At 51.0% G+C, this 22,459-nt stretch overlaps 2 protein-coding genes across 2 annotated transcripts; one reads left to right on the top strand and one right to left on the bottom strand.

The window, feature by feature from the left end:
* Positions 1 to 1,473: 1,473 nt before the first annotated feature.
* PSME2 (proteasome activator subunit 2) lies at positions 1,474 to 7,130 on the bottom strand. Its single transcript, XM_049768390.1, has 11 exons — positions 6,997 to 7,130; positions 6,714 to 6,746; positions 6,030 to 6,092; positions 5,732 to 5,818; positions 5,598 to 5,628; positions 5,420 to 5,517; positions 2,722 to 2,790; positions 2,341 to 2,408; positions 2,149 to 2,203; positions 1,686 to 1,772; positions 1,474 to 1,602 (listed from the first exon to the last, which is right to left on the bottom strand). The coding sequence occupies exons 1-11, from the start codon at positions 7,042 to 7,044 to the stop codon at positions 1,522 to 1,524; spliced, it is 720 nt and encodes a 239-aa protein (XP_049624347.1). The 5' UTR covers positions 7,045 to 7,130; the 3' UTR covers positions 1,474 to 1,521.
* A 1,194-nt stretch (positions 7,131 to 8,324) lies between these two features.
* On the top strand, positions 8,325 to 21,532 carry RNF31 (ring finger protein 31). Its single transcript, XM_049768386.1, has 21 exons — positions 8,325 to 8,537; positions 8,639 to 8,785; positions 9,104 to 9,259; positions 9,936 to 9,995; positions 10,101 to 10,176; positions 10,810 to 10,987; positions 11,903 to 12,290; positions 12,458 to 12,748; positions 12,982 to 13,230; positions 13,342 to 13,527; positions 13,639 to 13,845; positions 16,246 to 16,419; positions 16,496 to 16,594; positions 16,681 to 16,770; positions 18,139 to 18,253; positions 18,382 to 18,500; positions 18,750 to 18,863; positions 19,001 to 19,058; positions 20,545 to 20,641; positions 21,122 to 21,290; positions 21,390 to 21,532. The coding sequence occupies exons 1-21, from the start codon at positions 8,346 to 8,348 to the stop codon at positions 21,441 to 21,443; spliced, it is 3,219 nt and encodes a 1,072-aa protein (XP_049624343.1). The 5' UTR covers positions 8,325 to 8,345; the 3' UTR covers positions 21,444 to 21,532.
* Positions 21,533 to 22,459: the final 927 nt, after the last annotated feature.

Below are 22,459 nucleotides of genomic sequence, written 5' to 3'. Positions count from 1 at the left end.
GCCGGGATTCGAACCACTATCCTTCTGCATGCACGGCAAATGTCCTACCTCCATGCTATCTCTCCGGCCCCAATTCTTTTCTTTTTTGATAGTGAGGGCTCTACCCCAATTCTTCACCAACCTGATGTTCAATACAATGACCAGAGGATACATAGATAGTTGTGCTCTTGCACTGTTAGACATTACACAGGTAACCCTTTTGGTGCTAGGGGTTACTACAGCTGCACCAAGGAATGCTCATGTGGCACTGGGAATAGAACCAGGTCAGTCTGCATGCAAGATATATATGCTTTTACCCCTATACTATCTCTCTGGCCCTAGGATTTGGTTTTAAGAATAGGAAAGGAAGGGAGCAAGAGCAAGATAGTACAGCAGGTAGGACATTTAACTTGTACGTGCCCAACCCAAGTTCAATCCCTGGCATCCCATATCATTCCCTGAGCACTGACAGGAGTGATTTCTGGTAGAGTCAAGAGTAATTCCTGAGCATTGTCAGGTGTGCCCCACCCACTCGCCCAAAATAAAGAATAGGAAATGAAGGACATCTAGTTCATCTATCTTCCTGATATCCCTTCCTTTCCCCCAACACTACATGCAATGTCTAGACATAGGTTTTACTTCATACATACTTTTTGGGGGAGGGGTATAACATCCATCAGTGCTCACAGGGTAATCCTGGCTCAATGCTCAAGGTATGTTCCTAGAGGTGCTCAGGGAACCATGAGTGCTGGGGTTGAATCCAAGACTCCCATAGTAAAGCATGTGCTCTAGCCCTTTGAGCTTTCTCCTTGGCCCTCAATCATGTTTTTTCTTTTCTAGGAGGAACTTCCAATGCAGTGGTCAGTGAGCCTCAGGCCCCTCCCAGAAATTCTCAGGCACTGAACCAAGTCAGCAGTTCAACGTGAGGAGCTGAAGACACATTAGTGTGACTTCTCAGGCCCTTTGGTGCTTTCCCTCCATTCCATCTATGTTGAGGGCCTCTAGCACTACACCTAACAGTGATCAGGAGACATGTGGTATCAAGATGAAATTGGGGTTGGAGGCATGCACCTTAAACTCTGTTGTTTCTCCAGCCCTAACACATGCCTATTTTATTTTGCTTTGGGGCCATATGTAGCAGTGCTCAGGGCTTATTCCTGGCTCTGCACTGAGGTATCACTCCTGGCTGTGCTCAGGGGACCATGTGGGGTTCAACTATGTACAAAGCAAGCACTTTACCCACTGTATCACAGCTCCTGCCCCTATGTGCCTTTTTGGTCGTTTTGGTTTTGGTTTTGAGCCACACCCAGTGACACTCTGGGTTACTCCTGGCTATGCCCTCAGAAATTGCTCCTGGCTTGGGGGACCATATGATGCACCAGGAGATTGAACCCCGGTCAGGCTTGGGTGAGCTGCGTGCAAGACAAACGCCCTACCGCTGCACCATTGTTCCGGCCCCAAAGTGCCTTTTTGAATAAATGGTACATACCAATGTTAATCTAAACAACATATAAGTAATTTATTTCCCTTCTAATGCTAGGTTCAGTACATAGATGGCTTCTCTTCACCTTTAGGATTTACGATTTTCTCCAGGTTGCAGCTGATGATATGATAAAGCTCAGCCTAGAAAAAAGTCAGAAGACCAGTAGTAGAATTCCCGGTGTTTCACCTTTTCCACCTCCCTTAGGGACTTATTCCACACTCACATAAAAGGTCCGTAGGTCCAGCATCATGGCCCTGAGTGCTCCATAGATCGCCTCATCCTGCTCATGCACCAAGGCCCGATAATCCATCTGGAAAGTGGGAGGCAAAGCTGAGTCATTCCCAAGAGAGGTTGGGACATTGTTCTCATTTCCTCATATAGGGAGAAGGTAAGTAGAGGATGAGCTACTTCTCAGCAGCCAAAAAAAAGAAAAAAAAAAAAAGTGCAAGTGGAGGTGGAAGGTAGAGTAGTGAAATCCTTTAAGATCAAGCAGAGAAAGGAAGGGGTCAGAGATATTAAAGGCCAAATCAGTTTTCATAGGCAATCTTTTGGTTTAGCAGTCTCCATGTTGGAAATATCTGAACCAAAACAAGGAGGTCTTCTATCCTTCCTTCCATGCCCTGCCCCTCCCTCTCCCAGTAGGCTTCAGCTAAAGGACTGAGGATGATCCCAAACCATCCACTTACTACATAGGTCTCCTTAGAGGCCTTGGCCACAGCATCCCCACGTTCTGAGAAGTACCTGCCAGAAGCAAGGGAGCAATCACAGGACTAAGCATTTCAGAAATACATGTCCCCAACCTTTCCAAAAGACCCCATCCACCCCCAGCTGTGAGAGTCTCTGCAGCCACACCCCCTGCCCCCACCAACTTCCCTTACTTGGAAAGGGTTGTTTGGAAGGCTTCCACTTTGGTTTTGACGGTATTCACCCTCTCCAGCACCTTTTCCTGTGGTAAATAAATGAGAAACAATTGAATTAAACACCTAATCTTCTCTGTTCCTCCTCTCTATTCTTATCTAGCTATCCATCTCTCCACCCCAGGATTTTGCACACTAGGCAGTTCTCAGGGATTACTCCTAGCTGTGTGGTCTGTAGTTGCTCCCAACAGTGCTCAGGGGATAATGCGGTGCTAGGGACTGAAACCAGTCCTCCAGCATGCAAAGCACATGCTCCAGCCTCTCTTTAGCTCCATGACTGGCTCTTATTCTTTATTCTCCAATTGTTTTTACTCTGTGTCCTTACTCTGTGTCCTTTCTTACCTGGATTGCCACTCCAAAGTCATTTCCATCTTCAATCTTGGGGATCAGATGCTGGATCCAAGAGATCACCTGTAGTAAGATTCATGTAGGAATTAGCCAACAAATATACTGAGTTGAGGACTCTAGGATGGTCCAGTGGTAAATCACCTACCTCACAAGTGTTAGACTATGAGTTCTTCCCTGGTGCCAACACACTACTGAACACAACCTCAGCAGTTCCACTGTTTAGGACCCTGGTTCTAGGACAGCATGCCACTTCCATTGACTGCAGTCTGGTGTGTGTGTGTGTGTGTGTGTGTGTGTGTGTGTGTGTGTGTGTGTGTGTCTGGTGTGTGTGTGTCTGGTGTGTGTGTGTGTACTATAATTAAAATGGCACAAGGCCCTCAGTCAGGTGTGAAACCCCTGTGCACCAGTACTCCCAAATAAGAATCCAATTTTACTGTGCACCCTGGCAAGTGTCAAAACTGGGGCATGTGTGAGAACTGTGACTGTGATTCCTGATAAGCACCACGACTGAGTGTGTAGGAAAACAACAGGAAAAGAGCAGAAAAATTAAAAATAATCAGGTCTGAGAGATAGTATAGTAGGTAGGGTGATTACCTTGCTGCATCTGACCCAGGTTTGATCCTCAGGACCCTATATGGTCCCTCGAGCCAACCAGAAATTATTTCTGAATATAAAGCCAAGAGTTGCCACTAAGCATTGCCGAATGTGACACCCAAACAAAAACATATAGTGGAGAGCGAAGACATTATACAGGGTTGTATACATTATACATATACAGCACATATATAATGTGCTTGCCTTGATATAATAGAACTGGGTTCTATTCACAACACCCCAAGTGTTTCTCCAGACCCAACTAGGAATGATCTCTTAGCATAGATGGGTGTGACTCCCAAAACCAAACTAAACCACAACCAAATTTAGTAGATTATTCTTATGACTGCCACTTCCTTTTTTGTTTGTTTGTTTAGGGCCATGCCTAGCTGTGCTTAGAACTTAGTGTTGGCCCTGCTCAAAGGATCATATGGGGTGCCAGGTAGCATGCAAAGCATGCAATCTACCCACTGGATTATCTGATCTCCAACCTTAGACTATCTAGTAACAGTTGTATTTAGCTAAGCATTTAGATGCCAATATTGTGCTATATTCTCTAAGTATAGAATAAGTATATGTTTATTATATATGTGTATATATATATATATATTTTTTTTTTTTGGTTTTTGGGTCACACCCGGCGGTGCTCAGGGGTTACTCCTGGCTGTCTGCTCAGAAATAGCTTCTGGCAGGCACGGGGACCATATGGGACACTGGGATTCAAACCAACCACCTTCGGTCCTGGATCGGCTGCTTGCAAGGCAAACGCCGCTGTGCTATCTCTCCGGGCCCCTATATGTATATATTTTATAAACATATAGCATGAGCATATATTTATTATATATTTATGTATCTCATTTAACTTTCATAGCACCTTTCAAAGTATAATTTTTTATCATATCCACTTAACAAATGAAAAGACAGAAGTTTTTTTTTTTTTAGTTTATTGACTGATTAGTTGGTTTTTGAGCCATGCCTGGTGAAGCTCAAGGGTTACTCCTGACTCTGTGCTCAGAAATTGCTCCTGGCAGGCTCAGGGAACCATATTGGATGCCAGGAATCAAACTGGGTCTGTCTCAGGTTGGCTGCATGCAAGGCAAAAGCCCTACCACTGTGCCATCTCTCTGGCCCCGAAAAGACAGAAGTTAAGAATGTCTGAGTAGGGGCCCGGAGAGGTAGCACAGTGACGTTTGCCTTGCAAGCAGCCGATCCAGGACCAAAGGTGGTTGGTTCGAATTCCGGTGTCCCATATGGCCCCCCGTGCCTGCCAGGAGCTATTTCTGAGCAGACAGCCAGGAGTAACCCCTGAGCACCGCTGGGTGTGGCCCAAAAAACAAAAACAAAAAAAGAATGTCTGAGTAGGTTTTATTGGGGGTGGATGTCATACTTTGTAGTACTTCGGGCTTACTTGTGCCTTGACCATATGGGATGCTGGGGATCGAAACTAAGTTGGCCACATGCAAGGTAAGTGCTCCACCTGCTGTTCTATCATGATGGCCTCATGTTAGAGTAATCTACTTAAGTTAAGAAGGTAAGTTAGGGGGCCGGAGAGATAGCATGGAGGTAAGGCGTTTGCCTTTCATGCAGAAGGTCATCGGTTCGAATCCCGGCGTTCCATATGGTCCCCCGTGCCTGCCAGGAGCAATTTCTGAGCATGGAGCCAGGAATAACCCCTGAGCACTGCCGGGTGTGACCCAAAAACCACAAAAAAAAAAAAAAAAAAAAAAAGAAGGTAAGTTAGATGAGTGATAGGAATCAGGGTTTGACTCCCAAGCATCCAACTCACTATATCAGAGCATATGGGACATAGCAATGGGTTTTGCGGCTATGGAGGTAGAGCTCAGTCTCCAATTTCAGGGATGCCATTGTGATGCCAGGGATGCCATTGTGATGCCAGAGGTCTAATAGAATGAAAACATCTAGAACCTAAAGCCCAGGCATGGCAAGAAGTTCCCCACTTGGGGTATTAGAACCTAAAGCCCAGGCATGGCAAGAAGTTCCCCACTTTGGGTATTGGATCCCAAGAGAAGGACTTGCCCCTCTGAAGGAGACCAGTAACTGGCTTGTTTTCTCTGTCTACCCAAGTTCCCAGGCTTACCAGAATGCATTTCTCTTTCAGAGTCCAGACTTCAGGCTTAACCACAGCAAGGAGCGCCAGAATCTTCTCATTCCCAGGGAGAAAACCGCACTTAGGGACTGTGAGAGAGGGGAGTTAGACTTTCTTATCCTGCAGTCACTAAGCTATTCTTTTACCCTTAGGCACCCCTTCCTCTCACCTTCTTTCTTCTCCTGCTTATCTGTTTCCATCTAGAAAAAAGGGTGGGGGGGAAGCATTGATTTAGAAAGGCATGGGGCACTAGAAAGCCAGCATGTCCACCGGGCTTATAGTTCTAAATCCTTAGCATCTCACCTCATCATCCTTAGGAGGAGGATCTGGTATGGGTATGTCCAGGGGGGCCCGGAGAGAGGTCAAGTCAGTCACGTTGAGGGAATCCTCCTGCAGAGACTTCACTGTCAGGGGCTGCCCAGCCTCTTCCCCTCACCCTGGGGAAGTTTTATCCCCATATCCCTGCTCTGACTTCCTAGCTAATGGGGAGTTTTTAGTCTACCAGTCACAAATGCTGACACCATGTTGAACTGGGGCTGGAGCAGGTGGGTGGAGAGGAGGGAGGCCAGAAGACCTGGCAGGCAGGGCCTACACAACATACCTGCAAGAGCTGATTCAGATACACGATTTTCTGTGGCAAGAATCCAGAGAGGAATTCCTCAGCCTGTGGGTCACATTGCAAGGAAAAGGATCACAGAAGATTCACAATCAGATATGGAGAAATGGCAGGGCCCATGGAGCTCCCACAGAGCTCATGAAATCCCAAAACTTGCAAGGAAGTACCGGAAGCTCTGGAAGTACAGAGCCTTGCCCAAGTTGGAAAGTGGCAGAGTCAAGGTTAGGATCGTGATGTCCCTCAACACCACAATAACAAAAGAGAGGAGTCGGGGTCGGAGAAATAGCATGGAGGTAAGGCAGAAGGTCAGTGGTTCGAATCCCAGCATCCCCATATCCCTGTGCCTGCCAGGAGCGATTTCTGAGCATAGAGCCAGGAGTAACCTCTGAACGCTGCCGGGTGTAACCCAAAAACAAAAAACAAAAACAAAACAGAAAAGGAGTCCCTCAACAAAAAAGAGGAGAGGAAATGGCAGATGTGGGGAAAGTTTTAATGAGTTGGGGAGAGGAGGGTGAGAATTAGAGATGAATGACTAGGAGCTTATCTTCGGTGAAGGCTTGGTAAATGAAGTGGGGTCAAAGTCTAGAGAGGATTTGGGGTCACTATGAGGCTGCAATTCTCAAGTAGGGTTTAGACTGTGAATCAAACCGGCTCAATCCAGTGACTTACCTCCTGGAAAAGACTTTGCCTGAAGACATCCACCTGCACAGAGAGTACCCGGATATTCATGAGGGCATGATCCAGCCCACAATGGAACCCTCCAACTTAGCACACAAGTCAAATTCCCCTGGATGCCCAAGCACAGTGGAGGGGAGGAACCCTGGGATCTTCGGGCACTAAGAAACAGGTATCCAAGAATTCCCAAGCACAGCCTTGGTCCCCTGGAGTATGCAGCTTGGCCTGCATCAAGGAGGGCTCCGCTCCCCTCCTGGACCCCGGGGCCCCCCGTTACCTGTTTGCGGGCTTCCCCGCTCAAGCGCACCCCACTAGGCTTGGCCATGCCGCCCGGCGAGCTCCTTCTCCCCACGGCTCGCGAACCGCCAGCGCTTTCGCTTTCACTCCACACACCCGGGCCCGCCCCGGCCACGCCCCTCCCCGTCTCCCCTCCAGCTGGCAGCCAAGGCTCAGTAGCCCCCCAGCCATTCGCCGTCAGTGGCAGCCCGGAGAGGCGGTGCCATGTGGGTCCACGGCTGTCCGAGGGAGGAGTTTGGAGGACGCGATCGCGATCGGAGAGGTTGGAAGGAAGGGGCTGTCCCGCGGGTGGGCGGGCCTGGGGAGCGGCGAGGGACTCGCGGGGAGACTCCAGGGTTGCAGAACCGAGAGAGGGGCGAGCAGAACGTGTCCAGCGGTGGGGTTTCCCTACAAGACCCGAGTGCGGGGGAAGAGGTGGAGGAGTCAGATCAGGCGGGAGATGGGCCAAAAGAGTAGGGCTCGCCTCAGGAGACTTGTCTTGCCCGGCACGGGGTCGGTCCCTGATATTTCCTAGGGTCTACCTGAGACCCGCTAGGAGTGATCCCTGAACAAAGCTGGGTTGGGTCCCCCAAACTAAATAACGCCCCTTTTCCTCCAAAAAGAAAAAACAAATAAACAAGAAATCTGAAGAGAGACAGAATTTGGGGCTGAGAGGACTTAACAAGATGCAAAAGAGAGCAGGCCCGGGGCTTCCCCCTCTGCCTTCCAGGCCCACTAGAAAGGTGGGAACTGCGTGAGAAAGCGAAAGGCCGCTGAGCGTCTCGTCCCCCGCAGAACGGAACTTCCCCAGTAGGATGGAAGTCCCCTGGTAGATAGAAGTCAGAGCGGGACTGGTAGGTCCAGAAAAAGAGGAAGGATGAAAAAGAAGGTAAACCGAGGACTGGGACTGTCCAGAGGGGAAGAAGGGGTGGAACCGGCGTGGAAGACTGAGTGGCTGAAAAGAACGCGAGCGGCGCTTTAAAGCCCCCCCCCCCAAAAAACAAAAAAAACCCGCACACACACAAACACAAAACTCCAACTCTGGGGCGGGGCCACCAAACGCTCCTCGCTCATTGGCTAGAGCCCTTTTGGCCACGCCCCCACGCCAGATGGGACGCCCCTTAGCCACGCCCCTTCCGTTAAACTAGGTCACCGTCCCGCCTCTCCCCTAAGCACTTCCTGTTCTCGGTTCCCCCTGGCTCGGGACCCGCGGCCGGAGGATGACAGTGGCCTGAGTGACCCACCCCGAGGGGCTCCATTGTCCGCGTCCAGCCGGAGGGGCGGACACCACGCCACGCCACGCCAGGGAGCGCTTCCGGGGAACGCCGCGGTCCCCGGGCCAGGCGCAGGATGCCCGGGCAGGAGGAGGACAGGGCCTTCCTGGCGGCCCGCGAGCGGCTGGCGAGCGCCCTGCGCCAGGACTCGGGCCAGGCCTTCTCCCCGGAGCAGCTGCAGCCGCTGCTGGACCCCTCCGTGCCGCTGGCCGCGCGCTACTTGCGCCTGGACGCCGCGCGCCTCATCCGCCGCAATGCACACGGGGAGGTGCGGCCCGGCCGGCCCCGGAGCGCTGGGGCGGGACGGGGGGCGCGAGAAGGGGCGGGACGGGGCTCATGGTCTTTTTCCTGCTTCCTGGTTGCTTGCAGCCCCAAAACTACCTCAGCACCTTGTGCACCGCCCTGAACATCTTGGAGAAGTACGGCCGCAACCTCCTGAGCCCGCAGCGACCGCGCTACTGGCGCGGCGTCAAGTTTAACAATCCCGTTTTCCGCAGCACAGTGGATTCGGTGCAGGTGAAGAAGGGGGGACATGGTCTGGCTGTGGGTGCCCTGGGAAGGTTCGAAGGCTGAAGGTTCGAAGGGCTGAAGGGGTGGCATGTCTGTCCCTCCCTTCCTTGGACTTTGGAGAGGGATCTGCCCACTCTGACAGTTTGTGCCCGTGTGACAGCGGGGCCGGGATGTTCTGCTAAGGGGACTGACATGGTCTGTCTGGGCTGCGGGTGCCCTGGGAAGGTTCGAAGGCAGGGCTGAAGGGGTGACATGCCTGTCCTTCTCTTCCTCCAACTTTGGAGAGGGATCTGCCGACTCTGACAGTTTGTGCCCGTGTGGCAGGGGGGCCGGGATGTTCTGCGACTCTACGGCTACACCGAGGAGCAACCTGATGGGCTGAGCTTCCCTGAGGGGCAGAAGGAGCCTGATGAGCACCAAGTGGCCATCGTTACCCTGGAAGTACTGCTGCTACGGACTGAGCTCACTCTGCTGTTACAGGTGAGCTGTCCTCTGAAGACCTCAGTACCTACCTGTTCGATGGAGCCCAAAGTGTCGGAGAGATAGCATAGAGTTTGCTCCATCCGCGGCACATGTAGAGGCCCCAAGCTTCGTTAGAAGTGATCCCTGAGCACAGAGCTAAGAGTAGGCACTGAGCACCGCTGTGTGGCCAAAAATAAAGCAAAGCAGAATGGTGGATCCCAGTCTAATTCCAAAGCTAGATGGACTGGCCGAAGAAATAGTAGAGCAGGTAAAGTATTGCCTTACACATCTAGTGTTCCATTTGCAGTACCACCTATTGATCCCCAAGCCCCACCAGAAGTGATAACCCTAAGCACAGTCTGTCTCTGAAACACAGGCAGAACCCCTCTGGACACTGCACAACTCCTCAGTCTGTTGTCTCCATGAACATTCTGTTAGAGGAGCAAGGCTTGGAGAGTAGGTGGTGTTCTAAGACTCTCAGCGGGAAATTTTGTTGTTGTTTTTGGGTCATACCCGGCGACACTCAGAGGTTACTCCTGGCCTGTGCTCAGAAATCACTCCTGGCAGGCACGGGGAACCATATGGGATGTCGGGGTTTGAATTGGGGCACTCCTGCATTGGCCACATACAAGGCAAACGCCTTACGGCTGTACTATTACTCCAGCCCTCAGTGGGAATTTTTATGTTATGACAGAATGCTCATCTGAGACAACAAGTGCTGGAGCAGCTGCTGAAAGACAACACTGAAGATGATGTAAGGAAGGCAGAAGGGTCTCTGGGGTCTGGGGAGCAAAGGGATCTCAGATTGGGAACGCTTTCCCCAAACCATTGCACATGCTCTGCCCTCTTTTTTCCTCAGATGCTGCAGTTCTCAGAATTTGCCCCACTGCTGAAAGAGATTGCAACTGGCCCCTTTTTCAACTCCTCTGCCCCAGGTATGAATGGCCCAATGATGGATGGAGAACGTAGGATTTTAGTAGACTAAGTCTGTGGAAACCTGAGGCTCTCCTCTGGCAGTCTTCTTAGTTATTGATTTTTTGGGGGGGGTGTGTGTGACAGTGCTCAGGTCGGTCGGCAGCACTCAGGGGTTACTCCTGGCTCTATGCTCAGAAATCGCTCCTGGCAGGCTCGGGGGACCATATGGGATGCTGGTATTCGAACCAATGACTTTCTGCATGAAAGGCAAATGCCTATCTCTCCAGCCCTTGATCTTTTATTCTTGGTACCGGACATTGAACCCTACCACTGAGCTAGAGCCAGGGCCAATCTTTTCTAACAGATTAAAACTTTCTTGGGGCTGGAGAGATAGTACAGTGGTTGAGCATATATACCTTCTATGAAGCAAGACTAGGGGGTTAATCCCCAGCATTCCATAGGGTACCCTGAGAATAGTTAGGTGCTATTCTTGAGTGCAGAGCCAGGAGTAAGCCCTAAGTACCACCGGGTATGGCCCCAAAACGAATAAATAAAAACATAAAATTGTTTCCAGTTGCATGGAAAAGTAGTCTGATTTGTCTCCCACCACAACAGCTTCAGATGTAAGATGTTCTTTTATTTTCTTCTTTAAGGCCCTACTCCCAGTCCCTGCTTCCTCTGTGGTTCTGCCCCAGGCACACTATTTTGCTCTGCCTGTAAACACACCCTGTGCCCTGCTTGTGATCGTCTGTTCCATGGCCACCCATCCCGTTCCCTTCACCACCGACAGACCCTGCCTGGGACTCCTCCAGCCCCCCAGCTGACTCCTGGGTGAGAGGCCTTTTCTTCTGAGTGCATTTGAAATTGAGAACATTCAACTGCTTAAGTACCTACTTTTGCTAGACAGTGTGCCGAAGACGGTTTTGTAGAGGCCAAGCAGACAAGGGATCATAGATACACATAGCAAGCAAGTAGCTGTCACCAAGTATTTGTGTATGGTGAGGCTAGAGAGATAGTAAAGGAGTTAAGATACTTGCCTTGCATGAGACTGACTCTGGTTTGAAACTCCTCACTACATATGGTCTTTTGAGCACTGCCAAGTGCTCTTGACCTTCTGAGCACAGACCTATTAGCTTCAAAGAGAAATTGTATAGTGTGGGGGCTGGAGCAATAGCATAGCAGTAGGGCATTTGCCTTGCATGCAGCAGACCTGGGACAGAACCAGGTTTGATTCCCAGTATCCTATATGGTCCCCTGAGCCTGCCAGGAGTGATTTCTGAGTGCAGAGCCATGAGTAGCCCCTGGGTATCACCAGGTGTGGCCTAAAAGCAAAAAAAAAAAAAAAAAAAAAAAAAAAAAAATTGTAGAGTGTGCAAATAGGGAGGAATAAAATACAACCTAGTCTGAGTGATCTACTTAGTCGTTGATACTGTCATGTATCCATGGTACTGTCATAAAGTTGGCAGTGCCTTAAATGCCATTTCTGAGTCAGGCCTTATGTTAGAGGTACCTGCCAGGAAGAAAGGGATTTTAAATTGCTATTCACTATTGAACAGAAAGTGGATACAGGACCATATCAGAGAGAACACTGCACAAAGGCCTGAGTCATGTTTTGTCACATAAAGAAAGAGGGATGTCTGGCACCAGCCCCACCACTTCAGTGGGACTTATCTAGTTGTTTACACACACTTGAAGGAGGGCTTATGTCCACCTCATATATGCCATCTTATCTGCTTTTCCTGACAGTTTATCAGCCTCAGCTCCATCACGGCCTCAGCCAAAGTCCCTGCAAGCTCTGGGAAACGGTTCTCTTTCTTCCCCTGACTCTACAAATGCCCATCTGCCCTGGCAATGTGCTGCCTGCAGTTTGATAAATGAACCTTGGGCAGTGCTCTGTGTGGCCTGTGATCGGCCCCGAGCCTGTAAGGGATTGGCCTTGGGGAATGTTGGTTCCCAAGGACCTGGGACCCAAGAACCTGAGCTTGCTCGGGGTCACTGGGCCTGCCAGAGCTGCACCTTCAAGAATGAGGCGGCGGCTGTCCTATGTGCCATCTGCGAGCGACCTCGGCTGGCTCAGCCTCCTAGCTTGGTGGCAGATACTCACGATGCTGATGTTTGCCTGCGGCCCCTTCAGGTAACCTATTCCTAAACATACCAGCTCTCCTGAACCTGTTGCCACAGACCATTCTCTGCTTTCTCTTCCTCTATTTGTCTTCAGCTCCCCAAATTTCCCCTAAACACCCTGCTGTTATATCAGAACCTTGGTCAACTATCAGTGGATCATTTTTTCTACCTTCCCAGCAGGGGGATACTTTGCTCTCCTCTGCCCAGACTCAAGTTTGGTACTGTAGTCACTGTACCTTCTGCAACTCGGGCCCTGGCTGGGTGTGTGCTGTTTGCAACCGGACCAGTGACCACATCCCAGTACAGCACACCCCCCGACCTCATGCCAGATCTTTGGATGGGGAGCTCCATGAGCCAGAACCTCCACGACGCCTCAGTGCCCCCTGGCCCAGTTCCAGCGGAGACCCTGATAAGCAACGCCAAGACAAGATGCGGGAGGAAGGTCACCAGCTCGTGATGAAGATCCAGGTGAGGATGGGGCCTGAAGTGAGGTGGGACTGCTTGGAGAAGGGAGAAGTGGCCATTGATTAATAAACGTTTTTGTCAAACTTGTCACTATTGGGTGCTCGCTTGCTTTCTCTCTTTCTCTGTCTCTACTTTCACGTGACAGGTATACTGCTCTGCCTTGGTTGGGGTATCAGCGGGGTGGATAAAGGCCTTCCTGGCACTGTCTGGTTGAACACTGTCTGACACTACCCTAGGAAGGGGAAGCTGCTGGTGCCTGCCCAGAGGAGGTCTTCTCGGCTCTGCAGTACTCCGGGACCGAGGTCCCCTTGCAGTGGCTGCGCTCAGAGCTGCCCTACGTGCTGGAGATGGTGGCTGAGTTGGCTGCGCAGAAAGACCCAGGGCTGGGGGCCTTTTCCTGTCAGGAGGCCCGGAAGGCCTGGCTGGGTCAGCATGGCAATCTCGAAGAAGCTGTGGAAGAGTGTGTGAGAGCTCGGCGGAGAAAGGTACCTGCTGTGCTGGAGTGGAAACAGGGCTGAGGGCTCTAGAGCTCAGCCTTTCAAGCTCTTCTCTCCTTTCCTTTCACCTCTTCACTCCTCCTACCCCTCCACACACAGGTGAAGGAGCTCCAGGCCCTAGGCTTTGGGCCTGAGGAGGGGTCTCTGCAAGCACTGTTTCAACATGGTGGCGATGTGGCCCGTGCTCTGACTGAGCTCCAGCGCCAGCGCCTTGAGCCCTTTCACCAGCGCATATGGGACAGTGGCCCTGAGCCCACCCCTGACTGGGATGGACCCGATAAGCAGGTGCTTGGCAGGACGAACAACCCTCTGGTGGGAACTGAGGAAAGGCGCAATTGGTGGAATTCCAAGGGTCTGACAATTGCTTCTTGCTTCCTTCTTTAAAATATCCTGTAGAGCCTTGTCAGGCGGCTCTTGGCAATCTATGCCCTCCCCAGCTGGGGCCGGGCAGAGCTGGCACTGTCACTGCTACAAGAGACACCTAGGAACTACGAGCTGGGGGATGTGGTGGAAGCTGTGAGGCAAAGCCAAGACCGGGCCTTTCTGCGTCGATTGCTGGCCCAAGAATGTGCTGTTTGTGGCTGGACCCTGCCCCGCAGCCGGGTGAGCACCCCGGGGTACTGGTTTTAGGATGACTTTCTCTGGACTGCACTGAGCCTGCCCACCTCTACACTGTCTTTTGCTCTGTGGTTGCCCATGTGTCCCCAAAGGGTTCTGGGAAGGAAAGACGAATTGACCACCCATCCCCACATTCCTTCTTTTTAAAGTTCTGTTATATAGACAGGAACTCTCAGTTCAGTGGTAGGGCACTAAGGCCTTGGATATGTGAGTCTTGGGCTTATCCTTGATATTGGAGGTGGGGGTAGGGAGACTATTATGGAAAAATTCCAATATATAAAAGAAAGAAAATAATGACAAATTTCCTCTTTCATCTTTCCCGTGCGTGCGTGCGTGCGTGCGTGTGTGTGTGTGTGTGTGTGTGCGTGTGTGCGTGCGTGCATGCGCGTGTGTGTGTGTGTGTGTGTGTGTGTGTGTGTGTGTGTGTGCGCGCGCGCTATACCCAGTGGTGTTCAGGGCTTACTCCTTGTTCTGTGCTTAGGGACCACTCCTGGTGAGCTTGGGGACCATGTTAGGGTACCGAGGCCTGAACCCGGTTGGCTTCATGCAAAGCAAAGTGCCCTAGTCTCTACTATCGCTCGGTCCACTAAGTCACAGACATTAGTGTTAGTAAGACTGCAGGGCTCTTCTCTTTCATGTTGGTGTATATGTGTGGTTCTGTTCAATTTCATTTCAGGTATAGATTCTATTACCACATCCAGATGTTTCCTTTTTTTTGGTTTTTGGTTTTTGATTTTTGGGTCACACCCAGCAGCACTCAGGGGTTACTCCTGGTTCTGTGCTCTGAAATCGTTCCTGGCAGGCTCGGTGGACCATTTGGAATGCAGGGATTTGAACCACCGTCCGTCCTGGATCGACTGTGTGCAAGGCAAACGCCTTACCACTGTACTATCTCTCCGGCCCTTAGATGTTTCTTTTTATTTGTCCGTTTCGGAACCACACCATGTGGCTCTAAAACGGGACCATATAAAACGGGACCTTCTCCAAGACAATGTCCTACCCTTGTACTATCTATCCCTCCCAGTACTAACTGTCCCACATCCAGTTGTTTTATCTCCAGCATGGAACCCCTGGTGCTCCTCCTTATCATCACCTTCTCTCTTCCCTGCTCCCACTCCTGGTGACCACTGTTATATTCTCCATCTGTGGAGATTTTATTTTTTTGGATCACAGCCAGAAGTGCTCAGGACTTATTTCTGGTTCTGCATTCAGGGATCATTCTTAGTGAACTGGGGGACCATATGGGGTTCTGGGGATTGAATCTTGGTGTGCCATTGGCAAAACAAGTGCCCTACCTACTGTACTATTTCTCTGCTCCCTGTCACTCGAGTTTTGTAATCTGTGGTACATTGAACTGAATCTGTACTCACAAAATTATAGTATTTTTCTCCTTTTTGGTTACCAGTAATACTACTGAACATGTATTTGATTTTTTGCAGTTTGCCATGTAGGAATATGTTAAAAGATCTATGAAAATTTTAGGAGGCCATAAACAGAATTTCTGCTCTTGGGTATAATTTTGGGGGTTGTTGGACTACCCCCAGTAGTGCCTTGAGCTAGCTCTTCTGACTCTGTGTTTGAGAGTCACTATGAGTGGTGACCATGCATACTGGAATTAACTTGAGTCACCTTAACCCTTGTACTGTCTCTTCAGTTCTGAATTTATTTTTATTTATTATTTTGGTTTTCTGGGCCAAACCTGGCAGTACTCAGGGGTTACTCCTGGCTCTGCACTCAGAAATTGCTCCTGGCAGGCTCGGGGGACCATATGGGATGACGGCAATCAAACCACCATTCATTCTGGGTCGGCCACATGCAAGGCGAATGCCCTACTGCTGTGTTATCACTCCGTCCCCTCTTTTATTTATTTTTTAATTCAGGGACTTTAGGTCTTACATATCTGTATATTTTTCCCCTATTATCAAACATTTAGTTTGCGTGCTTGGCACTTGTTGGCTTATTTGGGGTGTGGGTAGGGGCACTCCTGGCTTTGTACTCAGAAATCACTTCTGATAATGCTTGGGGGAACTACAGGAAAGCAAGGATTGAACCTGGCTCGGCCTCATGCAAGGCAAGTGCCTAAAATCTGTACTATCTCTCTGACCCTCAGCATTTATTTTTACTTTTAAATTTATATTTTGGATTTTGAACCATACTGGTGGTGCTAAGGATTTACTCTGGTAGGATTTGGGGGTGCAAGGGAAGGAACCAAGGTCAGACAAATACAAGACAAATGCCCTGTCCATTGTAATGTTGCTCTGGCCTGATAGAGTCCCTGTTGTTAACTGAACCCCGGTCCTCAGTTGATACCAAGCTCAGGCTTTTACCCTTTGCCCTGGCTTCCAGCTATGGTCTCTCACACCTCCTCTGGCCCTGACCTTCTAGATGCAGGCCCTGATTTCCTGTGAGTGCACCATCTGTCCTGACTGCTTCCGACAGCACTTTACTATCGCCTTGAAGGAGAAGCACATCACAGACATGGTGTGCCCTGCCTGTGGCCGCCCGGACCTCACAGATGACACCCAGTTACTCAGCTACTTTTCCACCCTGGACATCCAGGTACTACAATCTCTAACTCAGGGTGAGGGCTTTTTACAGGGGTCCCACCCACACATCACATCTGGCCTGTCCCCAGCTTCGGGAGAGTCTTGAGCCAGATGCTTACGCACTATTCCACAAGAAGCTGACTGAGGGAGTGCTCATGCGAGACCCCAAGTTTTTGTGGTGTGCCCAGGTCAGGAGCTTGCCTGGGGAGCTGACTGGAAGGGGGGCGGTGGTGCTTGGTTAGGTTCCCGACAGCTTGTACCTTTCCCCCTACAGTGCTCCTTTGGCTTCATATACGAGCGGGAGCAACTGGAGGCCACATGTCCCCAGTGTCACCAGACCTTCTGTGTGCGCTGTAAACGCCAGGTGAGGCCTAGCTGTACTGTCAGAGGTATTTGGTGAGCTACTGTGTTAGCCAAGGAATAGAATAGACATGTACTCTGGGCGCCAGGAGCTGGCAAAGCAGTCAGGGAGATGACAGGGCAATGGAGAAGGAAGAAGGAGGAAGAGAGGACATAGACAGTCACAGGGAAACAAATAGGGATGAGATCAGAAATACTGGAATGGGCCTGCTTTGGGTAGAGATACCAGATAAACTCTTTTCTAAAATGAATTAAATTCAGGCCTGATGGGGCTGAAGTAGTAGCACAGCGGTAGGGCATTTGCCTTGCCCATGGCTAACCCGGGATGGACCTGGGTTCGATCTCTGGTATCCCATATCGTCCCCTGAGCCTGCCAGGAGCCATTTCTGAGCGCAAAACTAGGAGTAACCCTGGATTGCTACCAGGTGTGGCCCGGAAACCAAAAAACTAAATAAACTCGGGCCTGAAAGTTCACAAGGAACTAACTATGGAGTGGAGTATTCAGGATAGAAAGAACAGCAGATAAAAAGACTGGAGGCAAGAAAATGTCCTATGTGGCTGGTGCTTCCAGAACCAGGGCAGGAGTGCAGGTGGTCAGAGAGGAGCTAGTAGCCAGGTTAAGAGAGGCCTGGGACTAAGTGAGTAAGGTATTTGCCTTTTATCCTACAGCTAAGCAAAGGGTGGCATGATTTTATTTACCCCTGATAGTGCTTCAGAGGGCTGGGTATATGACTCTGGCCTGAAGTTCTTTCCCTGCATGTCTGTGGCCCTAGCACTATCTCCAGCATGCAGTTGATCAGTTTGGTGCCTCAGTCACATTAGCACTAGGAAACACAGTAATAATGTAACAGACAGCCAGTTCCCTGCCACCAAACCTCAGAACTAGAGCTCCCAGTACCATAGAGCTGCCTGAGTTAGACTTATTTGAATGGTGGTGGTCCGGAGCTGTTCCCTAGTACACTCTTGTGTGTTCATAGGACCATGCCAAGCTGGGGGTGGAAGCAGGGATCCTGTATGCAAAGCCTGTGTTCTGCCCATTGAGCTATCTCTCTGGCCCCAACTTTTAAAAAGTTTAAAGACCATTTGTCTGCTAGGTGCAGAATGGCTATAGCAGCCTGGAATGAAGGCAAAGAAGCTAGTGAAGGGCACAGTGGCCCTGATTCAGGGTGAGATGGTCACAGTTAGGATGGAAGGAAGGAGACTGGACCTTGGGGGTGGACACGAGACTTGGTGGTGAACATGTAGAATGAGGACATGAAAGAACCATGACTGGCCACCCCCAGTTTGGAATGAACGAAGAGTGTCTGGCCATGAGATGAACCAGCAGGGCCCCGGCTGGAGCCTCCTCACGGAGCTTTGTTCTTTCCACCAGTGGGAAGAGCAGCACCGGGGTCGGAGCTGTGAGGATTTTCAGAACTGGAAACGCAACAATGACCCAGAGTACCAGGCCCATGGTCTGGCAATGTATCTTCAGGAAAATGGCATTGGTAAGGCTCCCCCGGGAAGCCTAGTAGTCCTGAGGCCCAGTGCCATCAGTGCCCAGGAGAGCTTAGGTGCTCTTCCGGAAAGCTCAGAGGAGCAGTATGGCCCAGCCCTGACCAGCTGTCCCTTGCAGACTGTCCCAAGTGCAAGTTCTCGTATGCACTGGCCCGAGGAGGCTGCATGCATTTTCACTGCACCCAGTGCCGCTACCAGTTCTGCAGTGGCTGCTACAATGCCTTTTATGCCAAGAACGTGAGCCCAGAGAATGGGGTTTGGGAGGACTTGGGGGAAGGGGGTGCTCCCCAGCATTCTGTGGGAGGGGTTGGGGGGTCACTTAGGGACAACCCAGAGTAAGAGGAGAGGAGGCTATCTGTGTAAAGTACCTCTCGTTCTTTCTCTCTCTTTGCTTTCTCCAAACCATCATCCTTCAACCCATTTCTTTTATGGGTTTCCCTGAGAGGGACCAACTCCCCTCTCCCTGTCTTTCCGGTTTCCCACCAGAAATGCCCAGACCCGAGTTGCCGGGTGAAAAAGTCCCTGCATGGCCACCACCCCCGAGACTGCCTCTTCTACCTGCGGGACTGGACGGCCCTTCGGCTCCAGAAGCTGCTGCAGGTCGGGGGCAGCCCTGAACTCCTGTGTGGCAGGTTTCCCAGGGTAGAGGACAGAGCCAGGGTGGCGAGAAGGGAGGGGCTCTGCACAGGAAGATAGAGCCTCTAGGGACACCTGACACTCATCCCTCTCCCTCTTAGGACAATGATGTCTTGTTCAACACAGAGCCTCCCACAGGTGCTCGAGCTGTTCCTGGAGGTAAGTGTGAGAGTGCCAGGAGAAGTGAAGAGGAGGCTCGGTCTGGGGTAGGCTCTTGGCGAAGGCACGTCCTGTGCTCACTTGTTTTTCTCTATGATAAGTGGAGCTAACCAGAGGTGGGGCTTTGCAGAACAGCATTCATTTGGCATGTGATTGACCCTGGCCTTGATCCCCAGCACCACAAAAAAATGAAATAATGGGATAATATCCATCTTGCCACTAGCTATTTTCTGTATGTTTTTGTTTTGGGGGACACACTCAGCAGTACTAAGGGCTTCCTCCTGGCTCTACACTCAGGGATCACTCCTGGTGGTCCATATAGGATACTGGGGATTGAACCCATGTTAGTTACATTCAAGGCAAGTGTCTGTCAGCCACTCTATCTGCCTGGCCCCTGCAGCTAGCTATTTTGCATTGGGTCACAGCAAATCACCCATCACTTCCATACTTTTTTTCTTCTCCCAACTCCACATAACTTATTAATGAGTTTGATGGGTATTTAATGAGGCTTCTAGTGCACTTAGTTTCCAGAAGGGCAACAGAAAGGTGTTACATGTGCATGACCGATATCTACCCTACTTCTTACCAATTAGATCAGAGGTTCCCTAATTTATTTGGCCTACAGGCCCCCTCTTCAAAGAAAAATAACAACATTCAGCACCCATTTTAAATCTACCTTTTTGAAGCACATGAGTAGAGAGGACCCTAATTGCACATGAGGTTACTGTTGTTGCCCCATAGATAGTTCCAGTGACAGGTGATAGTGCCCAGGTGAGAGGGAGAGTAGCACTGTTCACCTTGGGAAACTGATCCTTAGTCAAACTTTCACAGAATAAGTCATTGTGCCAGACTTACATCCTAACTCCAAGTGCTGTTTCACGGGGGATGTGGGCCTGGAAAAGGAGCTCAGCAGCCAGCAGAGTAATCATATGATTTGCATGTAAGAGACCTGGGGTCAACCTCCTATACCACATGCCCCCCCCCAGCACCACTAGAGGGAACTCTTGAGCACTGAACCAGTGGTATCCATAAGGGTGGCAACTAAAACCAATAACTTACAAAATCAAGAAAGGATGCAATTCTATTTTTTGTTGTTGTTGTGATTGTTGTTATCGTTTTAGGGGTCGCTCCTAGCTGGAGGAGCTCAGGCTGACTCCTGGCTCTGTGCTCAGTTTTCACACCTGGCGGGGTTCAGGGGGCTATATGTGGTACCAGGGATTGAACCTGGGCCAGCCTTGTGCAAGACAAGAAAGAGCCTTACCCACTGTTTCATCTGTCTGGTCCCCGAGGCAGGCTCTGTAAAAGCAGGCCTGGTCAGGTCTCTGCCTCGATGCCAGGGGCAGGCTACCAGGCCAGCCATTTCAGTCTCCTGGACTCCAGTCGTCAGGTGCTCCTGATGCTGCCTCGTGCCTCATCAATGTTTCGCTTCTCCTGGCTTTGTGTCAGGGGCCGTCTCCCAACTGTGGGTCCCTTCCTTCCTCTTCAGGTGGCTGCCGAGTGATGGAGCAGAAAGAGATTCCCAATGGATTCCGGGATGAAGCTTGTGGCAAGGAGACTCCAGCTGGCCATGCTGGCCTCTGCCAGTGAGTGCCAGGGAGGGTGTGGAATTAGGTGTTGGGGAGGAGTGGAGGGATGGAGTGGGTATGCCCAGGCAGTGGTGAATCTTGGGAAACAGAGTGGGGGGTCCTCTGGAAAAAGTATAGTCATCATACAGCATACACAGGCTGGCAGAACTTAAAGTGCAGGAGATAAGAGGAGGTTAGGAGTGTTGATCTTATTCTCCAGAGTGTGCAGTGCTTGATGAGGTTTGAGGAGCATGAGGTCTCTCAGCCACACAAAAGGCATATTCTGGGGGCTGGAGAGATAGCACAGCAGTGTTTATCTTGCAAGCAGCCGATCCAGGACCAGAGGTGGTTGGTTCGAATTCCAGCGTCCCATATGGTCCCCTGTGCATGCCAGGAGCTATTTCTGAGCAGATAGCCAGGAGTAATCCCTGAGCACTGCTGGGTGTGGCCCAAAAACAAAAACAAAAAAAGGCATATTCTATCCTCTCGTCTTCCCAGAGCACACTACAAAGAATACCTTGTGAGCCTCATCAACGCCCACTCCCTGGACCCAGCCACCCTGTATGAGGTGGAGGAGCTAGAGACGGCCATAGAACGCTACCTGCATGCTCGCCCCCAGCCACTGGCTGGCGAGGATGCCCACAACTACCATGCCCGTTTGTTACAGGTGAAGGCTTCCCCCACCTCCCCAGCCACACCTGGGACCTGTGTCCCAGGCCTTTCCTGTCAGCTGGCTTCCAGTCTCATCTTCTTCTCTCTCCTGCAGAAGCTGATGAAAGAAGTTCCCTTGGGACAGAGCATCCCCCGTAGGAGGAAGTAACTGAGGGAAGGGTCCTGTGGGCTGCCCATGGCCTAGCCGCCACAGGACCATCTTCCACACTACAATAAAGACACATCTCCTTGCCAAGGCTTCTCAGTAGTGGTTCTTCCTAATCCCACAGGGAAAGGGGAGGTCGGGCATCAGGGGAAGAAGGGGGTGAACAGAACTGCGCTGAAAGGCTTCCACACCCACCACCACCTGACCTTCCCTATGCTCTGGAGCAGGCAGGAACAGGCCTCCGAGACTCTTCACGCAGCCCCCTAGCCTGGCATCCTGCCCTGCCCTGGGTGTTCTTTCCCTCTGAGTCAGCCAGTATTCCAGTATTCGCAGGCACCTAATGGGCATGGACAGGGGAAGCACCTGCGGTACTGAGCTCTCCGGAGGTCTGTTAGCTGCCAGCAACCTCCCTGGGCTGCTGCCCAAGTGGCATTCTGAGCTGGGAAGGACCCCTTAGATGGACCGCGGGATGCTCAGGCGCTGCTGCCACCTGCTGGTCGCGACCTGCCGTGCGGCTCGGACCACGTGATTTCTGGGAAAGGCCCGTCCAGCGAGAGAACCGAAACTTAAGGGCGGCAGAGAATGTAGAACGGGGCGGAGACGTCGGAGGCTGCCCAGCCCTGGGCAGAGAGAGCTTTGGCCAGCTGAGTCTTGAAATAGCTTGCACCTCTAAGTTCAGGTAAGAACAATCCAGGCTGCTTTTCAGTCTGGCTCGCGGGCTTTCCACGGGCCCGAGGGGAATGGAGGAGGAGTGCGGACTCTTGGGGTTTGGGGAAGGACTTTCCTGGGCCTAGAGCGTCATCAGCCTACTCAGGAAGGTCTCTGCACTAGTTTGCTTGCTGGCTTCTGCAGTAGTCATGCCCACTTCTGCAGGTTGGCCTTTGCCAAATCTACCTCTGGGAGCAGGGGTCAAAGAGAAGGTTTGGTTGGTGAGAGGTTTGATGAGGCACCTGCAAAGCCAACTTGCAAACACACTGCAGCTGGACAGGGATGGGCTGCCACAAGAAGGTTCTGCCCTT

The sequence above is a fragment of the Suncus etruscus genome, chromosome 2, assembly GCF_024139225.1.
Source record: "Suncus etruscus isolate mSunEtr1 chromosome 2, mSunEtr1.pri.cur, whole genome shotgun sequence".
NCBI classification, from domain to species: domain Eukaryota; kingdom Metazoa; phylum Chordata; class Mammalia; order Eulipotyphla; family Soricidae; genus Suncus; species Suncus etruscus.
This window is presented reverse-complemented; position numbering and strand designations above follow the sequence as displayed.

Coding starts and splice junctions, on each gene's coding strand:
- PSME2 (XM_049768390.1), bottom strand. CDS start 7,044: ATGGCCAAGCCTAGTGGGGTGCGCTTGAGCGGGGAAGCCCGCAAACAG. Junction 2,204..2,340: donor TTCCAAACAACCCTTTCCAA/GTAAGGGAAGTT, acceptor TGCTTCTGGCAG/GTACTTCTCAGAACGTGGGG. Junction 1,773..2,148: donor CCTCTAAGGAGACCTATGTA/GTAAGTGGATGG, acceptor CCCACTTTCCAG/ATGGATTATCGGGCCTTGGT.
- RNF31 (XM_049768386.1), top strand. CDS start 8,346: ATGCCCGGGCAGGAGGAGGACAGGGCCTTCCTGGCGGCCCGCGAGCGG. Junction 12,291..12,457: donor TTTGCCTGCGGCCCCTTCAG/GTAACCTATTCC, acceptor CTACCTTCCCAG/CAGGGGGATACTTTGCTCTC. Junction 18,864..19,000: donor GGCTCCAGAAGCTGCTGCAG/GTCGGGGGCAGC, acceptor TCTCCCTCTTAG/GACAATGATGTCTTGTTCAA.